Source organism: Heterodontus francisci, chromosome 18 (genome assembly GCF_036365525.1).
Source record: "Heterodontus francisci isolate sHetFra1 chromosome 18, sHetFra1.hap1, whole genome shotgun sequence".
NCBI classification, from domain to species: Eukaryota; Metazoa; Chordata; class Chondrichthyes; order Heterodontiformes; family Heterodontidae; genus Heterodontus; species Heterodontus francisci.
The window spans coordinates 4,420,694-4,444,873 of record NC_090388.1 but is presented as its reverse complement, the minus strand read 5'-3'; the positions used below and the strand labels follow the sequence as shown (position 1 = coordinate 4,444,873).

Genomic DNA, 24,180 nt, shown 5'->3' with positions numbered 1-24,180 from the left:
AATCATGGGGAGTCTGAACAGAGTAGATAGGGAGAAACTGTTCCCATTGGCAGTAGGGTCGAGAACCGAGGACACCGATTTAAGGCGAATGGCAGAAGAACCAAAGGTTACATGTGGGAAAACTTTTTTTGCAGCGAGGACCTGGAATGCACTGCCTGAGAGTGTGGTGGAGGCAGATTCAATTAGGGCTTTCAAAAGGGAATTGCATAATTATCTGAAAGAGAAAACATTTGCAGGGCTACAGGGAAAGGACCGGGGAGTGGGACTAGCTAAGTTGATCTTGCAAGAGCCAACACAGACACAACAGGCCGAATGACCTCCTCCTGTGCTGTAACCATTCCATGATTCATTGGCGAATAACACCCCAAGTTGCACTTTTGCAACAATCTGGCAGCTTTCATAGAATCTTACATCACAGAAAGAGGCCATTTAGCCCATGCCAATTCAGCCCACCATGCCAGTACCAGCTCTTTGAAAGAGCTACCCAATTAGTGCCACTCCCCTGCTCTTTCCCCACAGCCCTCATTTTTTTTCTTTCCAAGTATTTATCCAATTCTCTTTTGAAAGTTACTTTTGAATCTGCCTTTTTGAGGCAGTTGTCAATCTTTCTTCTGGTGCCAGATTACAAATGATAAGATTTAATGAATTCAGTTTCACAACTTGGCCTGATGAAATTTGAATTCACCAGCCCAGGCATTTCCAGCCCAGTACTAAAGCCGCTACAATACTGTACACTGGGTTTATTCATTGAATCAAAAGTGTCTGGTCTGATGACTAAAAAAAAATGTAATCTATATTGTTTCTATTTATGGTTTAGATTTGAAATTCAATATAAGATAACACTGTAAAATAAATCAAACAAGCATCACCTTTATCAATGTAGAACACTCATTCAGTCAGACATTTTTTTTAAAGAATCATAGAATAGTATGGCAGAAAAGGTGGCCATTTGGCCCAGGCGTCCTCGCCAGCTCTTTTGAAGAACAATCCAGTTAGTCCCACACCTCACTCCTTCCCCATATCTCTCCAAATGTTTCTCCTTCATGTACGTATCCAACTCTCCTTTGAAGTTTACTGTTGTGCCTGCTTCCACCGCCCTATCAGGCAGCACATTGTAAATCCAAGCCACTTGTGTAAAAAATGCTTTTCCTCACGGTACTTCTGGTTCTTTTGCCAATCACCTTAAATCTTTATCCACTGGATACTAACCCTTCAACCATTGGAAAGGTGATATAAATTCTTAGTTGATTTGACTTTGAAGTTATTGTTTAAAAAAAAAAATTGCTTGGCTGTACACCATTGGTGGCTGCGTGAGCCCTAAACTCTGGAAATTCACTCCCTAAACCTCTCTACTTCTTTTCCTCCTTTAAGATGCTCCTCAAAACATACCCCTTTGATCAAACTCGGTCACCTGCCCTAATATATCCTTAAGTAGCTCAGTGTTAAATTTTGTTTGATAGCGCTCCTGTGAAACGACTTAGAACATTTTACTATGTTGAGGGTACTATATAAATGCAAGTTAAAAAATGCAGTCCTATCCAGAGCATAATTACTGTTGATTTTTTTCAACAAAATGCAACACCTCACATCTACTGATAGCAATCAGCAACAGGAATGCACTACTGGATCACCTCTGCTAGGAAGCACAAATCTTGGGTTAAAGCAGCTTTAGGATGACATACAAAAGCAAATACTGCAGATGCTGGAAATCTGAAACAAAAGCAGAAATGCTGGAAATACTCAGCAGAACTGGCAGCATCTGTGGAGAGAAAAACAGAGTTAACGTTTCAGGTCGATGACCTTTCATCAGAACTAGGCTAGGTGAACAGGAAGGTTTTAAAGAACATCTTAAAGGAAGAGAAGGAGGCAGAGAGGTTCAGCACTGGAATTCCAGCGCTGAGGGCTTAGGCAGCTGAAGGCATGACTGCCAAAGGTGGCGCAATTCAAGTTGGAAATGTGCAAGAGGCCAGAATCAGAGGAGCGCAGAGATCTTGGAGAGTTGCACTTGGATAAATTTCAAATCCGAACACCAACATCTCAATCATACAGCACAGAAAGAGGCCATTCAGCCCATCATGCCTGTGCTTGCTAATGGAATGAGCTATCTGATTAGTCCCGCTCCCCCAAACCATCCCCCCCCCCAACTCTTTCCCCATATCAGCAGACAGATTCAAATAAACTATTTCACCTCTCTCTGTGCCCTCCCCCTCACAGCACCTCCTCAACTCTATGGTCTACCGCTATGCAGGATACAAAAACAAACAACTCCAATGCTTTGGAACTGGATTGCAACATTGGTAGGTTGGCTGGAAAGTAGGACATACACCACAAACACAGCCATCATTTCTTATTTATTGGTGGCAATGGAAGTTTACTATTCTTATCAAGAAGAGCATAATTACTGTTGATTTTTTTCAACAAAATGCAACACCTCACATCTACTGATAGCGGCACAGTGGCGCAGTGGTTAGCACTGCAGCCTCACAGCTCCAGCATCCCGGGTTCAGTTCTGGGTACTGCCTGTGTGGAGTTTGCAAGTTCTCCCTGTGTCTGCGTGGGTTTTTGCCGGGTGCTCCGGTTTCCTCCCACAGCCAAAGACTTGCAGGTTGATAGGTAAATTGGCCATTGTAAATTGCCCCTAGTGGAGGTAAGTGGTAGGAGAATGGTGGGGACGTGGTAGAGAATATGGGGTTCATGTAGGATTAGTATAAATGGGTGGTGGTTGGTCAGCACAGACCCGGTAGGCCGAAGGGCCTGTTTCAGTGCTGTATCTCTAAACAAATAAATAAAGATTCGACCTAAATCACTCAAAGGATCCCTACCCGAAACATTAACTCACCCGCGCTCTATTGAGGCTGACAGGCCGAATTTAGGCTTCTCGCCCTTTCTGGCTGCACTTACTATTCCTGGTATCTGCAGAGTTTTACTGATCCCTTGATCCCTGGTTGTATGCAGCCCGAGTGCATAAATATTTGAAAAGCTCTCTTGACCTGGCTTGTTAAGAAATTCCGTCTATTGGCTCACACCATAAAATGGAAGTGTGTTCTGTTAGCCAGTCAATCAGTTCCAGGTACATTTCCTCTGCTGTTCAACTTTCTGAAAAGCACAAGTAAATTTCTGCATTGTACTTTCAAAAACTTTAAAATAGATGCAAGTTAATGAAAATTTGTACTCTTCAAAACTACTCTAAACAATTAGCTGGTCCTACACACCCCTTCACCCCCTCAGACTGACCCCAACGCCCCTTCACCCCCTCAGACTGAGCCCAACGCCCCTTCACCCCATCAGACTGACCCCAACACCCCCTCAGACTGACTCCAATGCCCCTGCACCCCCTCAGACTGACCCCAACACCCCTTCACCCCCTCAGACTGACCCCCAACACCACTTCACCCCCTCAGACTGACCCCAACACTGCTTCACCCCCTCTAACTAACCCCGACACCCTTTCACCCCCTCAGACTGACCCCAACACCGCTTCACCCCCTCAGACTGACCCCAACACCGCTTCACCCCCTCAGACTAACCCCAACACTGCTTCATCCCCTCAGACTGACCCCAACACTGCTTCACCCCCTCAGACTGACCCCAACACCCTTCACCCCCTCAGACTGACCGCAAAACTGCTTCGCCCCCTTAGACTGACCCCAACACTGCTCTCTCAGACTGACCCCAACATTGCATAATCCCCTTGACTCACCCCAACACTGCTGCACGCCACCAACCCCACCCCACCCGAGAATTGGATCTCGAACAAAGCTTCATCCCCATGAACAAAATTCAAAATGCTGGTGAAGCAAACAGGGCCAGTAATGTAAATTGCTGCACAGAATGTGCAACACTTGTACAACATTCTTTCAAACTGGCATCCTGTTCTGCCATAAACAAATGACACTGCCATGGTCTCTGCCTTGGCTCAGTGATAGCACATTTGCCTTCACGTCAGAAGTTTGTGAGAATCAAATCCAGACTATCATCCACATAATCCAGACTACAGTTCAGCGTGGTACTGAGTGCTGTACTGTCAGAGGTGCAGTCTCAGCTGGATGTAAAAGATTGCAATGCACTATTCAAAGAACAATAGGGGAGCTTTCCTTGGTTCGCTGGCCAATATTTAGTCCTCAACTAATGTCACTAAAACAGATGGTTTTATTTCATTTCATGGCTGTTTGTGGGAGCTTGCTGTGTGCTATTTGATTGCCGCGTTTTCCTATATTTCAACAATGACTACATTTCAAAGGTATTGCATTGGTTGTGAAGTGCCCTGAGCTCAAGAAAGATGCTATATATAAACACAAGCTCTGCCTTTGTTTAAAAAGACATAGAGTTGAATCTACAACACAGGCTAGGAATGAAAGGACAAACTTAACTCCACAGACCACACAACCTATTTTAAAACACGAGAGAGGCAGGCAAACAGAGATTAAAAAGGTTGAGTGATTTCTTCTAACCCCTAAAAGTCATCAACCCAAAGATCAGAATCCAACCTATTCAACTAGCTAATTGCACTCCAGGAATGACACCTCCATAGCCCCAGCAACGCAGGAACTATTCAATGTTGTGGAGTATTTGATTATTTATATCTGTTACAAAGGTCATTTAGCCTATAGGTTTACTGAGCCACGAGACATACTACCAACAAGATACTTTCATCTTAAAGCTGCAGTACATTACAAAACTACTGAATCTTCTTCTTTGGCCTCCTTGTCTCGAGAGACAATGGGTAAGCGCATGGAGGTGGTCAGTGGTTTGTGGAGCAGCGCCTGGAGTGGCAAAAAGGCCAATTCTAGAGTGATAGACTCTTCCACAGGTGCTGCAGAAAAATTTGTCTGTCGGGGCTGTTACACAGTTGGCTCTCCCCTTGCACTTCTGTCTTTTTTCCTGCCAACTGCTAAGTCTCTGACTCGCCACTCTTTAGCCCCGCCTTTATGGCAGCCCGCCAGCTCTGGCGATCGCTGGCAACTGACTCCCATGACTTGTGATCAACGTCACAGGACTTCATGTCGCGTTTGCAGACATCTTTAAAGCGGAGACATGGACGGCCAGTGGGTCTGATACCAGTGGCAAGCTCGCTGTACAATGTGTCTTTGGGGATCCTGCCATCTTCCATGCGGCTCGCATGGCCAAACCATCTCATGCACCGCTGACTCAGTAGTGTGTATAAGCTGGGAATGTTGGCTGCCTCGAGGACTTCTGTGTTCCGTGTCAGTGCGCCATTTTCCCACACTCTCTTGGCCATTCTGGACATAGCAGTGGAAGCCTTTCCCATGTGCTTGTTGATTTCTGCATCTAGATACAGGTTACTGGTGATAGTTGAGCCTAGGTAGGTGAACTCTTGAACCACTTCCAGAGCGTGGTCGCCAATATTGATGGATGGAGCATTTCTGATGTCCTGCCCCATGATGTTCGTTTTCTTGAGGCTGATGGTTAGGCCAAATTCATTGCAGGCAGCCGCAAACCTGTCGATGAGACTCTGCAGGCACTCTTCAGTGTGAGATGTTAAAGCAGCATCGTCAGCAAAGAGGAGTTACCTGATGAGGACTTTCTGTACTTTGGTCTTCGCTCTTAGACGGGCAAGGTTGAACAACATGCCCCCTGATCTTGTGTGGAGGAAAATTCCTTCTTCTGAAGACTTGAATGCATGTGAGAGCAACAGGGAGAAGAAAATCCCAAACAGCGTGGGTGCGAGAACACAGCCCTGTTTCACACCACTCAGGATAGGAAAGGGGTCTGATGAGGTGCCATGCTGAATTGTGCCGTTCATGTTGTCATGGAATGAGGTGATGATACTTAGTAGCTTTGGTGGACATCCGATATTTTCTAGTAGTCTGAAGAGACCACGTCTGCTGACGAGGTCAAAGGCTTTGGTGAGATCAACGAAAGCAATGTAGAGAGGCATCCGTTGTTCGCGGCATTTCTCCTGTATCTGACGAAGGGAGAACAGCATGTCAATGGTCGATCTCTCTGCATGAAAGCCACACTGTGCCTCAGGGTAGATGCGCTCAGCCAGCTTCTGGAGCCTGTTTAAAGCAACTCGAGCAAAGACTTTCCCCACTATGCTGAGCAGGGAGATTCCACGGTAGTTGTTGCAGTCACCGCGGTCACCTTTGTTTTTATAGAGGGTGATGATATTGGCATCGCGCATGTCCTGAGGTACTGCTCCCTCGCCTACGGAATAACTACTGAATAACTTCCAAATAAATCTGTCACTTAATGTGTTCCGTCAATCTCACCACCACCTTCTCAAGGGCAATTAGGGATGGGCAATAAATGCTGGCCTAGCCAGTGATGCCCACATCCCCCAAACGAAAAATAAAATCTGTACACAGACGTTTTTAAAAAAACTAAGGTGAACCATATTTTTTTTTAAAATATCTAGTTCTAGGAAAATAAACATTATTAAATAAAAATCAAAATGCTCCTTCCATATGAGACATCAATTTCCAAACTTCCTCTAACCTTGTATCTTGTACTTGCTTCTCATGGTGTGGTCACCTCTACATATGAGGAAAAGAATTACAGAGTAGGCAAAACGCTTTTCTGAACTCCTCCAATCTATCCGCTGGTGTTAGATTGAGTCCACAGCATTGAAACAAGCCATTTGGTCCATCTGGTCCATGGTGGTGTTTATGATCCACATGAGCCTCCTTCCACCCCACTTCAGCTCACCATATAGCATATCCTCTATTCCTTTCTCCCTCATGTGTTTATCCAAGTTCCTCTTAAATGCATCAAAGCTACTTGCCTCAACTATTGCATGTGGTGCAACTTCCACATTCTCACCACTCTCTGGGTAAAGAACATTTTCCTGAATTCCCGATTGGAAATCTTCTGTACTGTACTATTCTATGATATTCTATTAGCGACAATCGTTTATTTATGACCACTAGTTCTGGTCTCTCCCACAGTGGAAATATTTTCTCTGTCTACCCTATCAAATCCTTTCCTAATCTTAAAGACCCCATCAGGTCACCCCTCAGCCTTCTCTTTTCTAGAGAAAAGAGCTGCAAGCCTGTTCAGTCTTTCCTGATAAGCATATATCCTGATATTTCCTGATAAAGTACAACACCTAGCTACCAGCTGTTCGCCACTTTAATTCCTCCTCCAGTTGACACTGTGACCTCTGTCACTGGCCTTGTCCACTGTTCCAATGAAATTCAACAGAAAAATCTCAGTTCTTTCTTGGGGGCACTCTGCAGCCCTCTGGCCTGAGCACTGATTTCAGACTTTAGTTGCACACTCTTTTTCAAACCTGGCCAAACCCTCCACCCCACAGGTTTTCCATCTCTCCCATTACCCCAGGCCTCTCACTTCCTTGGCTATTGACACATCCTTTGTCTCTTTAATATCGCAATGCTTCTGTGCATTATGTTGCTAATATGAACTGTTCCATCATTCTGCATGATTGCTCCCTGTATTTGTCTTGATTTTTAAATAGATATTTCCCCCTCCCATTTTTCTAATTATGTTAATATGCTTATCCACCTTTTAAAGTCCACCTGTTTTTTTAATTAATTGCCTGGATGGGTGCAGCTCCAACAACACTCAAGAAGCTCAACACCATCCAGGACAAAGCAGCTCGCTTGATTGGCACACTGTCCAGATGCATTCACTCCCTCCACCACCGACGCACAATGAGCAAGGCATAGAAGGATATAGAATTAATGCAGGCAGGTGGGATTAGTATAGATAGGCATTATGGTTGGCATGGACGCGGTGGGCCAAAGAGCCTGTTTCTATGCTGTACGACTCTATTTCTATCCATCAGATTGCTGCTGCAACCTTCCACAGACTCAATAGGTCAAATAGCCTCCTTCTGTGCCATAAATGGCTATGACTTCCCCCCACTCCTCCAACTTTTACGTCCTTAGCGTGGTGGTTGGGCTTCAGCTTACCATACTAGGCTTCGTGTCATCCAGCCTTTATCTACGACACTCAACCTCTGACACCACATAACAGCTCAGCCATTCTTTTTTTCTTTCTTTTGGCCTCCTTATCTCGAGAGACAATGGATAAGCGCCTGGAGGTGGTCAGTGGTTTGTGAAGCAGCGCCTGGAGTGGCTATAAAGGCCAATTCTAGAGGGACAGGCTCTTCCACAGGTGCTGCAGAGAAATTTGTTTGTTGGGGCTGTTGCACAGTTGGCTCTCCCCTTGCGCCTCTGTCTTTTTTCCTGCCAACTATTAAGTCTCTTCCACTCGCCACACTTTAGCCCCGTCTTTATGGCTGCCCGCCTGCTCTGGCGAACGCTGGCAACTGACTCCCACGACTTGTGATCAATGTCACAGGATTTCATGTCGCGTTTGCAGACGTCTTTAAAGCGGAGACATGGACGGCCGGTGGGTCTGATACCAGTGGCGAGCTCGCTGCACAATGTGTCTTTGGGGATCCTGCCATCTTCCATGTGGCTCACATGGCCAAGCCATCTCAAGCGCCGCTGACTCAGTAGTGTGTACAAGCTGGGGATGTTGGCCGCCTCGAGGACTTCTGCGTTGGAGGTCCTGCCACCTAATGCCAAGTATTCTCCGGAGGCAGCGAAGATGGAATGCATTGAGACGTCGCTCTTGGCTGACATACGTTGTCCAGGCCTCGCTGCCATAGAGCAAGGTACTGAGGACACAGGCTTGATACACTCGGACTTTTGTGCTACGTGTCAGTGCGCCATTTTCCCACACTCTCTTGGCCAGTCTAGACATAGCAGTGGAAGCCTTTCCCATGTGCTTGTTGATTTCTGCATCTAGAGACAGGTTACTGGTGATAGTTGAGCCTAGGTAGGTGAACTCTTGAACCACTTCCAGAGCGTGGTCGCCAATATTGATGGATGGAGCATTTCTGACATCCTGCCCCATGATGTTCGTTTTCTTGAGGCTGATGGTTAGGCCAAATTCATTGCAGGCAGCCGCAAACCTATCGATGAGACTCTGCAGGCACTCTTCAGTGTGAGATGTTAAAGCAGCATCGTCAGCAAAGAGGAGTTCCCTGATGAGGACTCTCCGTACTTTGGACTTCGCTCTTAGATGGGCAAGGTTGAACAACCTGCCCCCTGATCTTGTGTGGAGGAAAATTCCTTCTTCAGAGGACTTGAACGCATGTGAAAGCAGCAGGGAGAAGAAAATCCCAAAAAGTGTGGGTGCGAGAACACAGCCCTGTTTCACGCCACTCAGGATAGGAAAGGGCTCTGATGAGGAGCCACCATGTTGAATTGTGCCTTTCATATTGTCATGGAATGAGGTGACGATATTTAGTAGCTTTGGTGGGCATCCAATCTTTTCTAGTAGTCTGAAGAGACCACGTCTGCTGACGAGGTCAAAGGCTTTGGTGAGATCAATGAAAGCAATGTAGAGGGGCATCTGTTGTTCACGGCATTTCTCCTGTATCTGACGAAGGGAGAACAACATGTCAACGGTCGATCTCTCTGCACGAAAGCCACACTGTGCCTCAGGGTAGATGCGCTCGGCCAGCTTCTGGAGCCTATTCAGAGCGACTCGAGCAAAGACTTTCCCCACTATGCTGAGCAGGGAGATTCCACGGTAGTTGTTGCAGTCACCGCGGTCACCTTTGTTTTTACAGAGGGTGATGATATTGGCATCGTGCATGTCCTGTGGTACTGCTCCCTCGTCCCAGCACAGGCATAGCAGTTCATGTAGTGCTGAGAGTATAGCAGGCTTGGCACTCTTGATTATTTCAAGGGTAATGCTGTCCTTCCCAGGGGCTTTTCCGCTGGCTAGAGAATCAATGGCATCACTGAGTTCTGATTTGGTTGAACTGTCAAACAAGACTATTTTACAAGAACGTAAACCCATTTCGATATACTAATGGATGGTAATGTATTAATTGTATTAGCAATTTGTGAGCCTTTTTAATTTTAGCTCAAATATGAGAGCTGGTAGCTTTTTTCAAACTTGCATTAAGTTTGGGTAGAACAGCAAAATCAGCCATGAGAGGACTACACATTTAAAAATATTCTCCTATACACACATATATAATAAAATATTAATTGTAAGTGCTTCAACAAACTAAATTCCTTTTTTTTTAATAATGGCACATTCAAGGCTTTTAATTTTTCAAATTATCTATCGCATTAGTTCAAATGCCACAAGATGCACCTTCCGATGTGCTAAGTGCGAGGATAAGAGAACCTTTTATGTGGCCATGAGGACAGAAAATTAACATCTCCCCTGATTCACCAGCAGCAATACCACAGCAGAGTCGCCTGTATATTTTATTTTTAAAACAGTGCGAATAACACACTGAAACATCAGACTTTGTCACTAATGCAAAATAACTGGAAATTGCTGGGTGCTTTCTGCAGCATAAAACTGACGAGGCACCTTCCATCCCAAAATTCCCTGATCAAACAATTATTCTCTGACCTGAGCCTTTGATTACGCAATAATTTAATTTTATTTATTTAGAGATACAGCACTGAAACAGGCCCTTCGGCCCACGAGTCTGTGCCGACCATCAACCACCCATTTATACTAATCCTACATTAATCCCATATTCCTACCACATCCCCACAATGCCCCTACCACCTACCTATACTAGGGGCAATTTATAATGTCCAATTTACCTATCAACCTGCAAGTCTTTGGCTGTGGGAGGAAACCGCAGCACCCGGCGAAAACCCACGCGGTCACAGGCAGAACTTGCAAACTCCACACAGGCAGTACCCAGAATTGAACCCGGGTCGCTGGAGCTGTGAGGCTGCAGTGCTAACCACTGCGCCACCAATTGTGTGGCATTAATTCACAAAAAAGGGAGTGAAATTCAGTATATCACCAATTCTCCACATAAATATGCATGGAGTTTTTAGGAGGATTTTCATGTATGTTTACATCCGGAATTGGTGCTGCATTGCCTTTGACAAGAGTTTATTTTGAGGAGGAATAAAGCAACCAAGAAACAATGGGTCTACGTATGTTTACATTGTTTTGTTAGTCTGTGAACATGATTTTGTTTTGCTGCTAGATACCATTTAGAATTTAATCAGCTGCCAATTTGGAGCTTTTATCACTCAATGAATTAAAGTGAATTGTTAAAACACTTGAAGAAGCAGTCTTTATTTTCACTGTATGTGTCAAACTCAAACACAATGATACAAATCAAATCGTTGCTGCAATGCATTGCAATACAGGCAAACTGCATCTTCAAAATCTCTATCCTACACCTCACATCACATGTATAAATATAGAACCTCTTTAAAACAAAGCAGTATCTGCGCAGATAATTGATCTCTGCTTGGGCCCTTGACATCCCTGTCTGGAATTAATCTCCATCCCAAATCACAGAGCCCAACCAAAAAAAACGTGCATTTTATATAACGCTTTTTACCACCTCAGATCATCCCAAAACGCTTTAAAGCCAATTAAGTACTTTTTGAAGTGTAGTCACTGTTGCAATGCAGCCCAATTTGCACACAGCAAGCTCCCACAAACATGATAACGGCCAGGTAATCTATGTTAATGATATTGGAAGAGATTAAAAAAAAAATTGCCAGAACAGCAGAATAACTCCTCCGCACTTCTTTAAAATAATGCCATGGAATCTTTCACGCCCACCCAAGAGAGCAGACGGTTTAACGACTCATCATAAAGACAGCACCTTCTACAGTGCAGCACTCCCTCAGTACTGCACTTAAGTGTCATCCTGATTATGGGTTCAAGTCTCCAGACTGGGACTTGAACCTATGACCCCTGAGCCACAGCTGATGAGCTCCATCAACTCCCAATCCCAGATCTTTGACCCCAGTCCCAGGTCACAGACCCCAAACTTTCATCGGTAAGCCAGTCCCCGGCCTCACCCACAGACCCTATTCTCTTATACGAACATACGAATTAGGAGCAGGCGGCCATTCGGCCCCTTCGAGCCTGCTCTGCCATTTAATAAGATCATGGCTGATCTGATTGTGGCCTTGACTCCACTTGTCCCACCTTCCCCCGATATACTTTGACTCCCTTGTTAGTCAAGAATTTATCGACCACTGCCTTAAAAAATATTCAATGACCCTGCCTCCACTGCTCTCTGAGGAAGAGAGTTCCAAAGACCCTCAAGCCATTGAGAGAAAAAAAATTTCTCATGTCTGTCTTAAATGGGCAATCCTTTATTTTTCCTTAAGGACGTTAATGAACCAGATGGATTTTTAATGACAATCTAGTTGGTTTCATGGTCATCATTATTGAGACTAGTCTTTTAATTCGAGATTTAATATTTGCATTTAAATTCCCCAGCTGCATGGTGGGATTTGATCTCATGTCTCCAGAACATTAATCTAGGCCCCTGGTCCAGCAACGTAACCACTGTGCTACCATCCCATTCAATCACCAATCCCACTCTCAAACCCCAATCTCTGATCCCAATGTCACGATTAAACTCTGTCTCCAAATCTCTGATCCCGATCCCGCTCGCGGAGCCCAATTTGAGGAAAAGCTTTTTCACCCAGAGGTTGTGTGTGTCTGGAATTCACTGCCCAAATTGGTGGTGGAGGCAGAAACCCTCAGTTCTTTTAAAAGATACCTGAACATGCACCTGAAGTGCTGTAACTGGCAAGGCTACAGACCAGTTGCTGGAAGGTGGAATTAGATTGGGCTGCTAGTTTTTTCGGCCGGCGCAGACATGATGGCTGAATGGCCTCCTCCTGTGCCATAATTTTTCTATGGTTCACAGAGTCCAATCTCTGATCCCGATCCCACTCTGAGCCTAAACTCTGATCCCGATCCCACTCTGAGCCTAAACTCTGATCCCGAACCCACTCTGAGCCTAAACTCTGATCCCAATCCCACTGAGCGCAAACTCTGATCCCAATCCCACTGAGTGCAAACTCTGATCCCAATCCCACTGAGTACAAACTCTGATCCCGATCCCACTCTGAGCCTAAACTCTGATCCCGATCCCACTCTGAGCCTAAACTCTGATCCCGAACCCACTCTGAGCCTAAACTCTGATCCCGATCCCACTGAGCGCAAACTCTGATCCCAATCCCACTGAGCGCAAACTCTGATCCCAATCCCACTGAGTGCAAACTCTGATCCCGATGCCAGTCTGATCCCAATCCCACTCTGATCCCGAAACCAATGAGCCCAATCTCAGATCCCGATCCCACTCTGAGCCCAATCTCTGATCCCGATCACACTCTGAGCCCAATCTCTGATCCCGATCCCAATCTGAGCCCAATCTCTGATCCCGATCCCAATCTGAGCCCAATCTCTCATCCCTGATCCTAGTCTGAGCCCAATCTCTGTTCCCGATCCCACTCTGAGCCAAATTCTGATCCCGATCCCACTCTGATCCTAGTCTGAGCCCAAACTCTGATCCCAATCCCTCTCTGAGCCCAATCTCTGATCCCGATCCCACTCTGAGCCCAAACTCTGATCCCGATCCCACTCTGATCCTAGTCTGAGCCCAAACTCTGATCCCAATCCCACTCTGAGCCCAAACTCTGATCCCGATCCCACTCTGATCCTAGTCTGAGCCCAAACTCTGATCCCAATCCCTCTCTGAGCCCAATCTCTGATCCCGACCCCACTCTGAGCGCAACTCTGATCCCACTCTGAGCCCAAACTCTGATCCCGATCCCACTCTTAGCCCAATCTGATTCCTGATCCCACTCTGAGCCCAAACTCTGATCCCGATCCCACTCTTAGCCCAATCTGATTCCTGATTCCACTCTGTGCCCAAACTCTGATCCCGATCCCACTCTTAACCCAATCTCTGTTTCCCAATTCCACTCTTAGCCCAAACTCTGATCCCGATCCCACTCTGAGCACAAACTCTGATCCCGATCCCACTCTTAGCCCAAACTCTGATCCCGATTCCACTCTGTGCCCAAACTCTGATCCCGATGCCACTCTTAACCCAATCTCTGTTTCCCAATTCCACTCTTAGCCCAAACTCTGATCCCGATTCCACTCAGCTCAATCTCTGATCCCGATTCCACTCTGAGCCCAAACTCTGATCCCGATTCCACTCTGAGCCCAAACTCTGATCCCGATTCCACTCTGAGCCCAAACTCTGATCCCGATCCCGATCCCACTCTTAGCCCAAACTCTGATCCCGATTCCACTCTGTGCCCAAACTCTGATCCCGATTCCACTCTTAGCTCAATCTCTGATCCCGATTCCACTCTGAGCCCAAACTCTGATCCCGATCCCACTCTTAGCCCAAACTCTGATCCCGATTCCACTCTGTGCCCAAACTCTGATCCCGATTCCACTCTTAGCTCAATCTCTGATCCCGATTCCACTCTGAGCCCAAACTCTGATCCCGATTCCACTCTGATCCCGATCCCGATCCCACTCTTAACCCAATCTCTGATCCCGATTCCACTCTGAGCCCAAACTCTGATCACGATCCCGATCCCACTCTTAACCCAATCTCTGTTTCCCAATTCCACTCTTAGCCCAAACTCTGATCCCGATTCCACTCTTAGCTCAATCTCTGATCCCGATTCCACTCTGAGCCCAAACTCTGATCCCGATCCCACTCTTAGCCCAATCTCTGATTCCCGATTCCACTCTTAGCCCAAACTCTGATCCCGATCCCACTCTTAGCTCAATCTCTGATTCCCGATTCCACTCTTAGCCCAAACTCTGATCCCGATTCCACTCTTAGCCCAATCTCTGATTCCCGATTCCACTCTGAGCCCAAACTCTGATCCCGATTCCACTCTGAGCCCAAACTCTGATCCCGATCCCACTCTTAGCCCAATCTCTGATTCACGATTCCACTCTTAGCCCAAACTCTGATCCCGATCCCACTCTTAGCTCAATCTCTGATTCCCGATTCCACTCTTAGCCCAAACTCTGATCCCGATTCCACTCTTAGCCCAAACTCTGATTCCGATCCCACTCTTAGCTCAATCTCTGATTCCCGATTCCACTCTTAGCCCAAACTCTGATCCCGATTCCACTCTTAGCCCAATCTCTGATTCCCGATTCCACTCTGAGCCCAAACTCTGATCCCGATTCCACTCTGAGCCCAAACTCTGATCCCGATCCCACTCTTAGCTCAAGCTCTGATCCCGATTCCACTCTTAGCCCAAACTCTGATCCCGATCCCACTCTTAGCTCAAGCTCTGATCCCGATTCCACTCTGAGCCCAATCTCTGATACCGATCCCACTCTGAGATCCCAATCTCTGATGCCAATGTCACTGTGAAACCCTATCCCCTGTCTGCTGGCAGTGCCAGCTCCCTCTGTCACTCAGCCCGTGGCTCACTCTCTGTCACAGGTTCCACCCCGGCTCCCTCATTGCCCTGCTCTCAGCTCCTGTTCTCTTCCTTCCCTGGGCTCTCTCTCTCTGACCCCGGTCTCTTCATCCCCGACCCTCAGGCCCTATGTCCCCCTCCCCGGCAGCCTAGGCCCGGCCCAGCCCGGCCCAGCCTTTCTCTGCCGCCGTTTAAAAACTGACAAGGTGTCACCTGGGTTGTGTTGGATTCGCGGACAACGGCGGTGAGAAGGTGCGCGGCTCCCGGCCGGTGCGGCTGGCCCGCCGCCCCACCGTTCACTCAGGCCTGGGCGAACTCACCCCGAAAGCAGCGGCGGCGATGGCAGGAGGAGGCGGCCTTGCGCCATCACAACACTCCCCACCCCCAGCCGCCTACCTCATTTCCGCTTCCGCCCACACGTGACCTCACCTCAAGGGGTGGGGCTATAGGTAGGTGCAGATGTCTCCAGAACCTGCAGGCCATTCGGCCCCACTACTCTGTGCTGGTGCATCCTTTCAGCAAATCTTTCTATTCCCTTTTCTCTCTTGTACTCCTCTGGTTTCCTTTTGAAAGCATCTAGGCCATTTGCCAGCAACCATTTCTTGTAGGACCCATTCCCTGAATGAAGAACCTTCTTATGTGTTGATTGGATTTACTTGTAACTATCTTCTATTTAGGGCCCCTAGTTTTGAATTTTCACAAAAGTGGAAATAATCTCTCCCCATCAACCCTCTGTCCACCCCATTCAGAATTTTGGTTTAGATTTCCCATCAACTCCTGCTGTTGTATATTTAAACTAGAAGGCTGCTTTTTACATTTGTCCTGAGGTGAGCTTCCGACCACATATCCGCGACATCACAAGGAACACTTATTTCCACCTCTTCTTTCTGACTCTGCCTGGCCTCAGCTCGTCTGCTGCTAAAACACTCAGCCATGCCTTTTTTACCTCTAGCTTGACTAGTCCAATACCCTGCTGCCCAGCCTCTCCATAAACTTGAGATCACCCAAAAAATCCACTGGACATGTTCTAACTCGCACCAAACCCTGTTCACCCATCATCCCGGGACATATTAACTTTCACTGGCTTGTGGTTAAGCTTCACTTCAACGTTAAAATTCACATCCTTGTTGTCCGTGGCAGGGAATGGAATTGAGGGAATAGCTCTTTCAGAGAACCAATGCAAACACGATGGATCAAATATTTTTAAGGCAGAGGTAGTTAGATTCTTGATCAGGAAGGGGGTGAAAGGTTATCAGGGGTAGGCAGGAATGTAGAGTTGAGGTTACAATCAGATCAGCCATGACCTTGTTGAATGGTGATGCAGGCTCAAGGGGCTGAGTGGCCTACTCCTGCTCCTAATTCATATTTTCATATGTTTTGGTATGTCGCCTTGTATCCAAAGCTGCCACACCTCACTTCATACATACAGGAAGTGACAGAAAAAAAGACAGGGCCTGAGTAAGAGACAAAAATAAGCAGGAGAAGGGAAAGCGATGAAGGGAACAGCAACAAAATAATGAAAATAGAGGAGCAGTGAGGGAAACCATGATTCAGGTGGGAAAAAAAACAATACGAGGCAGAAAAAAAAGACATCAAGCCGAGATAATTTCCCACCTTTTTAAATATGCATAATGCAATAATATGTAATGACCAAAAGGCTCTAAGCAGTGAACATCATTCAAAAGTAAAACCTCTGGAGCAAAAATACACATTTCTGAATGGGTTTATTTATCACATGGCAGATATTTCTGATCTTTTCACTCAGCGTCAGCATCTTGTCCCCCAACCCCATTGCACCACTCTCCAAAGGCCACCTCTCACTTATACAAGAGTTTCACAGTAAACACAGTTTAAATGAAAAAATTACCACATATCCAGAGTGAGAAAGAACCATCCTGCCCAATAAGCCTACTTCAACCAGAGCCCACTGATGTTTGCTGGATCATTACAGCAACTTGCTTCATAGTTCACTGAAATAGCTCACGCCTTTCACATTCCTATGCTCTCAAAAGATTCATTCAACAGATGGGAGGGGCAATTATGATTTCACACTTCTGGCACAAAGCCTCACCAGCTGACTGTGCCCAGCAGGAAATCATGTCGTTGTCTGTAATCAACACAGCCAGTGGACGAGGTTCCTGCAGGTAGTGCAAACTCAAAGGAGTAGCCTGATATGTCAACTTTGTAAACAAAAGGTAAACATTTACTCGCACTGAAAAACTTAGGACACAACATAATCAGTAGCATAAAGGAAACATTACAGCACAGGCAATCTGATAAGACTCATTTAGTACAAAATAAATTAAATCATAATCAAATGGGTAAAATGATTAGCCAATATTTTAGTAAAGAAATAAACATATCACTGTCACAGGTGTCAAATGGCAAACTTCCATACTATAATTTTTACAATTCTGAAGTCAATGCCACTAATGTCACTCAAAATGCTAGTTTCTCCAAAGGTGATCATCTCCTCCTAAATGACATTTGAGAAGTGCTGAAGAAACACTAAAGGATGATGTTTCTGGAACTCCCGCAGCAGTCTGTTTCTCTCTTTTACAGAAATGTTGGAGTTTTGACTGATGTCCTGGACTAACTGTTGAAGTTGGTCTATGGTGGTCTTATTTTTCTGCTCCTCAAACTCCTCTTGCGTCACATGTTGGCAGAATGTAAAACCTGGCACAAAGCAAGCAAAGTTAAAAATATTTATCAGGGATGGAAGCATTACATAGGGTATAGCCCATGTAAGAATGATTGCAAATGAACTTGCATTTATATAGCGTCTGGTCCAAAATCCATTTTTGCATCTAAAGAATTACTTTTGAAATGTTTTTGCGTTGTTATGTTGGCAAATACAACAGCCAATTTGCACACAGCGAGATTTGAGATGAATGATCAGTTCAACTGATTCCTTGCTAAACATGGCTGACAGAGAAAAGCTGACCCACATTTGAGTTGATAGGGAAGATAGTGAAAAACTACTTCCCCTGGTAGAGGAGTCTAAAATAAGGCAGACACAACTGCAAAATTAGAGATAAGCTGTTCAGGATAGGCTGATATCAGGAAGCATTTCTTCAAACAACCCTCTTCACCGAAAAGGCTGTTAAAGCTGGGGGTCAATATAATATGTTAAAACGGAGACTGATAATACTTTCACCCGATAAAAATCTAAGAGATATGGAACCAAGGCGGGTAAACTGAGTTGAGGCGCAGATCAGCCATGATCTAATTGAATAGAGGAACAGTCTCGAGTGACTGAATGGTCTGCTTCTGTTACTATGTTCTATATGTACCATCCAAGTACTAATCAGGCCTGAGTCTGCTTAGCTTCTGAGATCAGACGTTTTCAGACTAGTATAGCCGTAGGCCCATGGGAGGTTTAACTGCTCAAACTGTAACAGGAAGACACAGTCATAGTTTAACGTCACTTCAAAATAGAAGGTACTGCCAACACTCAGTACTGCACTGGAGTGTCAGTCTCAATTTAGTGCTCATCTCAATTTCAAAGAGAAGTTTTTTGCTCAACTGTTTAAAGGTAATTGCTGTAGTGACAAATTCTTGCCACAAATAGGTTGAAATGACAGTAAAAGTTATTGCTGCAGTACCTTCCCCAAGGCACCAAGTGGCACTGCAGATGATTTACAGTATGTTACTCTCAAATCCCGCAGATCAAACCGTCAACAGATACCACAACTCATATTTGCCCAGCACCTTGACATAGAAAATGTCCCAAAGCACCTCATGCAGGAATAGCTAAAAGAAATAAAAAGGATGGATACTGACATTTGCTACAAATGTCTGGAGAGATGACAAAGTTTGATTAAAAACTGGGTTTTGAAAAGGTGGAGAGGATGTGAAGACTATCTTTGGCCTCCTTATCTCGAGAGACAATGGATAAGCGCCTGGAGGTGGTCAGTGGTTTGTGAAGCAGCGCCTGGAGTGGCTATAAAGGCCAATTCTAGAGTGACAGGCTCTTCCACAGGTGCTGCAGAGAAATTTGTTTGTTGGGGCTGTTGCACAGTTGTCTCTCCCCTTGCGCCTCTGTCTTTTTTCCTGCCAACTACTAAGTCTCTTCGACTCGTCACACTTTAGCCCCGTCTTTATGGCTGCCCGCCAGCTCTGGCGAACGCTGGCAACTGACTCCCACAACGTGATCAGTGTCACAGGATTTCATGTCACGTTTGCAGACGTCTTTAAAGCGGAGACATGGACAGCCAGTGGGTCTGAGACCAGTGGCGAGCTCGCTGTACAATGTGTCTTTGGGGATCCTGCCATCTTCCATGCGGCTCACATGGCCAAGCCAGCTCAGGCGCCGCTGACTCAGTAGTGTGTATAAGCTGGGGATGTTGGCCACCTCAAGGACTTCTGTGTTGGAGATATGGTCCTGCCACCTGATGCCAAGTATTCTCCGGAGGCAGCGAAGATGGAATGCATTGAGACGTCGCTCTTGGCTGACATACGTTGTCCAGGCCTCGCTGCCATAGAGCAAGGTACTGAGGACACAGGCCTGATACACTTGGACTTTTGTGTTCCGTGTCAGTGTGCCATTTTCCCACACTCTCTTGGCCAGTTTGGACATAGCAGTGGAAGCCTTTCCCATGCGCTTGTTGATTTCTGCATCTAGAGACAGGTTACTGGTGATAGTTGAGCCTAGGTAGGTGAACTCTTGAACCACTTCCAGAGCGTGGTCGCCAATATTGATGGATGGAGCATTTCTGATGTCCTGCCCCATGATGTTCGTTTTCTTGAGGCTGATGGTTAGGCCAAATTCATTGCAGGCAGCCGCAAACCTGTCGATGAGACTCTGCAGGCACTCTTCAGTGTGAGATGTTAAAGCAGCATCGTCAGCAAAGAGGAGTTCCCTGATGAGGACTCTCCGTACTTTGGACTTCGCTCTTAGACAGGCAAGGTTGAACAACCTGCCCCCTGATCTTGTGTGGAGGAAAATTCCTTCTTCAGAGGACTTGAACGCATGTGAAAGCAGCAGGGAGAAGAAAATCCCAAAAAGTGTGGGTGTGAGAACACAGCCCTGTTTCACGCCACTCAGGATAGGAAAGGGCTCTGATGAGGAGCCACCATGTTGAATTGTGCCTTTCATATTGTCATGGAATGAGGTGATGATACTTAGTCGCTTTGGTGGGCATCCAATCTTTTCTCGTAGTCTGAAGAGACCACGTCTGCTGACGAGGTCAAAGGCTTTGGTGAGATCAATGAAAACAATGTAGAGGGGCACCTTGTAAATTGCAACTGCAAACTTTCAAAACTATACAAAGTTTGTTGCAGCATCACTTCTTCCACCAGAAATTTTTGCTGATTTAAACCTGTTTTAAATTTTTTCAGAGTAATGCAACTCCCAATAACAAGAAACGGCTGAAGGCATTGGATACTGTAAAGGTTATGGGCCCTGATAACATTCCGGCAATAGTACCGAAGACTTGTGAACTGGAACTAGCCACGCCCCTAGCCAAGCTGTTCCAGTACAGCTACAATACTGGCATCTATTAGATAATGTGGAAAATTGCCCAGGTATGTCCTGTGCACAAAAAGCAGGACAATCCAACCCAGCCAATTAGTGCCCTATCAGTCTACTCCTGATGGTCAGCAAAGTGATGGAAGGGGTTGGCGAAAGTGCCATCAAGCAATATTGCTCAGCAATAACCTGCTCGCTGGCACTCAGTTTGGATTCCGCCAGGGTCACTCAGCTCCTGACCTCATTACAGCCTTGGTCCTAACATGGCCAACAGAGCTGAACTCTAGAAGTGAGGTGAGAGTGACTGCCTTTGAAATCAAGGCAGCATTTGACCGAGTGATGGCAACAAGGAGCCCTAGCAAAACTGGAGTCAATGGGAATCAGAGGGAAAACTCTCCGCTGGTTGGAGCCATAACTAGGACAAAGGAAGATGGTTGAAGTTGGTCCCAGGACATCACTGTAGGAGTTCCTCAGGGTAGTGTCCTAGGCTCAATCGTCTTAATCTGCTGCAACAATGACCTTCCCTCCATCATAAGGTCAGAAATGGGGATGTTCACTGACGATTGTACAATGTTCAGCACCATTCACGACTCCTCAGATACTGAAGTAGTCCATGTCCATACGCAGCAAGATCTGGACAACATCCAGGCTTGGGCTGTTAAGTAGCAAGTAATATTTGTGCCACACTTGTGCCAGGCAATGACCATCTCAAACAACAGAGAATCTAACCATCTCCACTTGACGTTCAATGGCATTACCACTGCTAAATTAAAGGCCTGCTTGGGTCTGCAAAAAAAGACCCGACCCGAGCCCGACAGAACCACATCCGATCCGAGCCCGACCCGGCCAGAGTCCTTCCATTTTTTTCCCACGCCCGACCTGACCATCAGTTTACTTACCTTCCGTTTTTCACTTTGTTGCTGATCTGCACAAGCTTAAAATAACAAAACCACCTTTGTAGTCCAAAAATTAAATTAACAATGGAGCCACTTACCTGAGATAGAGCCTGTCCGACCCGGCCCGACCCGAGCCTGAATGCCGGACCTGGAAGTGCAACCCAACTCGACCCAAACCCGACTCCGTGTCGGGTTCAGGTCGGGTCGGGTTGCACTTCCTGCTAAAGGCCTGCTACCCGACCCGAACCTGACAGGACCCAAACCCGATGGGACCAGACGACATGTCTCAGGCTCGGGTCGGGTAGCAGGCCTTTATGCTGAATTCCCCAATATCAACATCCTGGGGTTACCATTGACCAGAAACTGAACTGGACCAGCCACATAAATGCTGTGGCTACAAGAGCAAGTCAGAGGCTAGGACTTCTGCGACGAGTAACTCACCTCCTGTCTCCCCAAAGCCTGTCCACAAGTACAAGTCAGGAGTGTGATGGAATACTCTCCAATTGCCTGGATGGGTGCAGCTCCAACAACACTCAGGAAGTTCGACACCATCCAGGACAAAGCAGCCCGCTTGACTGGCACCCCATCCACCACCTTAAACATCCACTCCCTACACCACTGATGCACAGTGGCAGCAATGTGTACCAAATACAAGATGCACTGCAGTAACTCACCAAGGTTCCTTCACCAGCACCTTCCAAACCAGTGAGCTCGACCATATAGAAGGGCAAGGGCAACAGATTCATGGGAACACCACTATCTGCAAGTTCCTTTCCAAGCTACACACCATCCAGACTTGGACCTATATCGCCTTTCCTTCACTGTCGCTGGGTCAAAATCCTGGAACTCCCTTCCTAACAGCACTGTTGGTGTACCTATACCCCAAGGACTGCAGAGGTTCAAGAAGGCAGCTCACCACCACCTTCTCGAGGGCAATTAGGGATGGGCAATAAATGCTGACCTAGCCAGCGACACCCACATCCCCCAAATGATTAAAAAAAATTACTTTTGGAATATAACATTAGTTTTTTTGTACCCTTCCCTTAATCATGGAAAATATCCATTGTAGGAAGGGCAAGAAGGCAACAATCAGTTCCTAGATATCACGAAAGACTCCAGCCATGATTGTCAACCTTTCAATTTCATATCTACTGTAAGCATTCAGCAGTTTTAGCCACCAAATCTTCAAACGGGAATTCCAAATGACACTCAGCATTTTATAGTGCATATAGAAGTGAGCTCAGAGAGAGGCACAATCCACTTAATGTTGTGACATCCAGTTTGCAACATTGATGTTTGCCAACATATGGTTGTGACATTTTGTCTTGATCAGATTTTCCTTGACCTCAGCATACAATGAAAGCTGGCACCCGGAGAGGGGATGCTCCACTGCCAGAGGCACCATCTTTAAGATGAGACACTAAACAGGTTCCAGTGGATGTAAAAGATACCATGGCACCATTCAAAGAACAAGGCAGTTCCCTCAGTGTCCTGACCAACAGCCCTCCCTCAACCAACATTGATTATTAGCTGGTCATTCATCTCATTTGCTGTTTCTGGGACCTTGCTGTGAGCAAGCTGGCTGATGCATTTGCCTACACACCAACAGTAACTGCATTTCAAAAGAATTAATTGATTGATCGTGAAGTGCTTTGGGAAATCAAGAGGATGTGAAAGATGCAACATAAATGCACCTTCCAGTAAAATAGGATCAAAAGGGATATGCAGATAAAAACAATTCATAGCAGTTAGATTTTGAAATCTAGTATTATTGGTAATGCATTCTACTTTAGGACTATTTCACTCAGCATCCTCTCTACAATGAGGTCGACCTACAGCCAGAAAGCAAAGATCAGCTTTAAGCAGCTTCTCATCTGTGCCGTTAACTTTGCATTGTTCGCATTCAATGGAACTTGGGACCCCATCAGATACTGGGTCATTCTGCATTCTCTATTTTACAAATATCCCTACAATATAATTATGCATTTCAGCTGGTTAACAAGTGTGTTATTCCGAGTAACAAAGATAGTGGAAGGGAATGAAAGGACTTTTCATGTTTGTAATAGGATATGCCCAAGGTACCTGTGGCAGCATCGGGATCCCCTCCTTCCTGAAGGAAAAGAAGCCTCTTCCTGACCATCTGAAGCAGAGAACTGGGGATCTATTTAGTTAAAACAGATAAGGGAACAAAATATTAAATTGGTGTACTTGCAATTATTGATATTTAATAGTTCACTGTCTCTATCTTAAAAATACATGTTGTTTTAGGTACTGTGCCAAGGCACGCATTTTAAAACACAATTCAACCACTTACAAAGTGAGCTTAAGGGGCCACTTCATTCTGGTGAATTTATTAGTATGTTTTACACTAGGCTTGTAAACTTCAGGCAGAAAACAATTTTATTACAAGAACTGCATAAAACAGGCTACTCTGCTGCAAATTCATAGAATTTGCTGAATAAAACGCTATGGAAAAAGAGAGCAAGCACATGGGATCAAAATTACTGCTTATTTGGAGAACAACTCACACCTACCTGGCTCCTTTAACATAGAGAAACATCTCCAGGTTCACAGAGGAATAATTTACAAAAGGACAATAAACCATTGGAGG

General features: G+C 45.9%; 2 protein-coding genes across 7 annotated transcripts in view; both read right to left on the bottom strand.

The window, feature by feature from the left end:
- The window catches only part of scyl2 (SCY1 like pseudokinase 2), an 81,688-nt gene extending 66,078 nt beyond the window's left edge, over window positions 1–15,610 (bottom strand). The window contains exons 1-2 of one of the 5 annotated variants that reach the window (XM_068050122.1): window positions 15,417–15,610; window positions 2,840–3,096 (exon numbers count right to left, since the gene is read on the bottom strand). The gene's annotated coding sequence lies outside the window, so the exon portion shown is untranslated. The remainder of the gene's footprint in view (window positions 1–2,839; window positions 3,097–15,416) is intronic. The other 4 variants (XM_068050121.1, XM_068050124.1, XM_068050123.1 and 1 more) reach the window with 4 other exon arrangements.
- A 1,320-nt stretch (window positions 15,611–16,930) lies between these two features.
- The window catches only part of depdc4 (DEP domain containing 4), a 53,644-nt gene continuing 46,394 nt past the window's right edge, over window positions 16,931–24,180 (bottom strand). For both annotated transcript variants that reach the window (XM_068050128.1, XM_068050130.1), the window contains 2 exons: window positions 23,652–23,730; window positions 16,931–17,879 (listed from right to left, as the gene is read on the bottom strand). In XM_068050128.1, coding sequence (XP_067906229.1) covers window positions 17,680–17,879; window positions 23,652–23,730 — 279 coding nt within the window. In that variant the 3' untranslated portion in view covers window positions 16,931–17,679. The remainder of the gene's footprint in view (window positions 17,880–23,651; window positions 23,731–24,180) is intronic.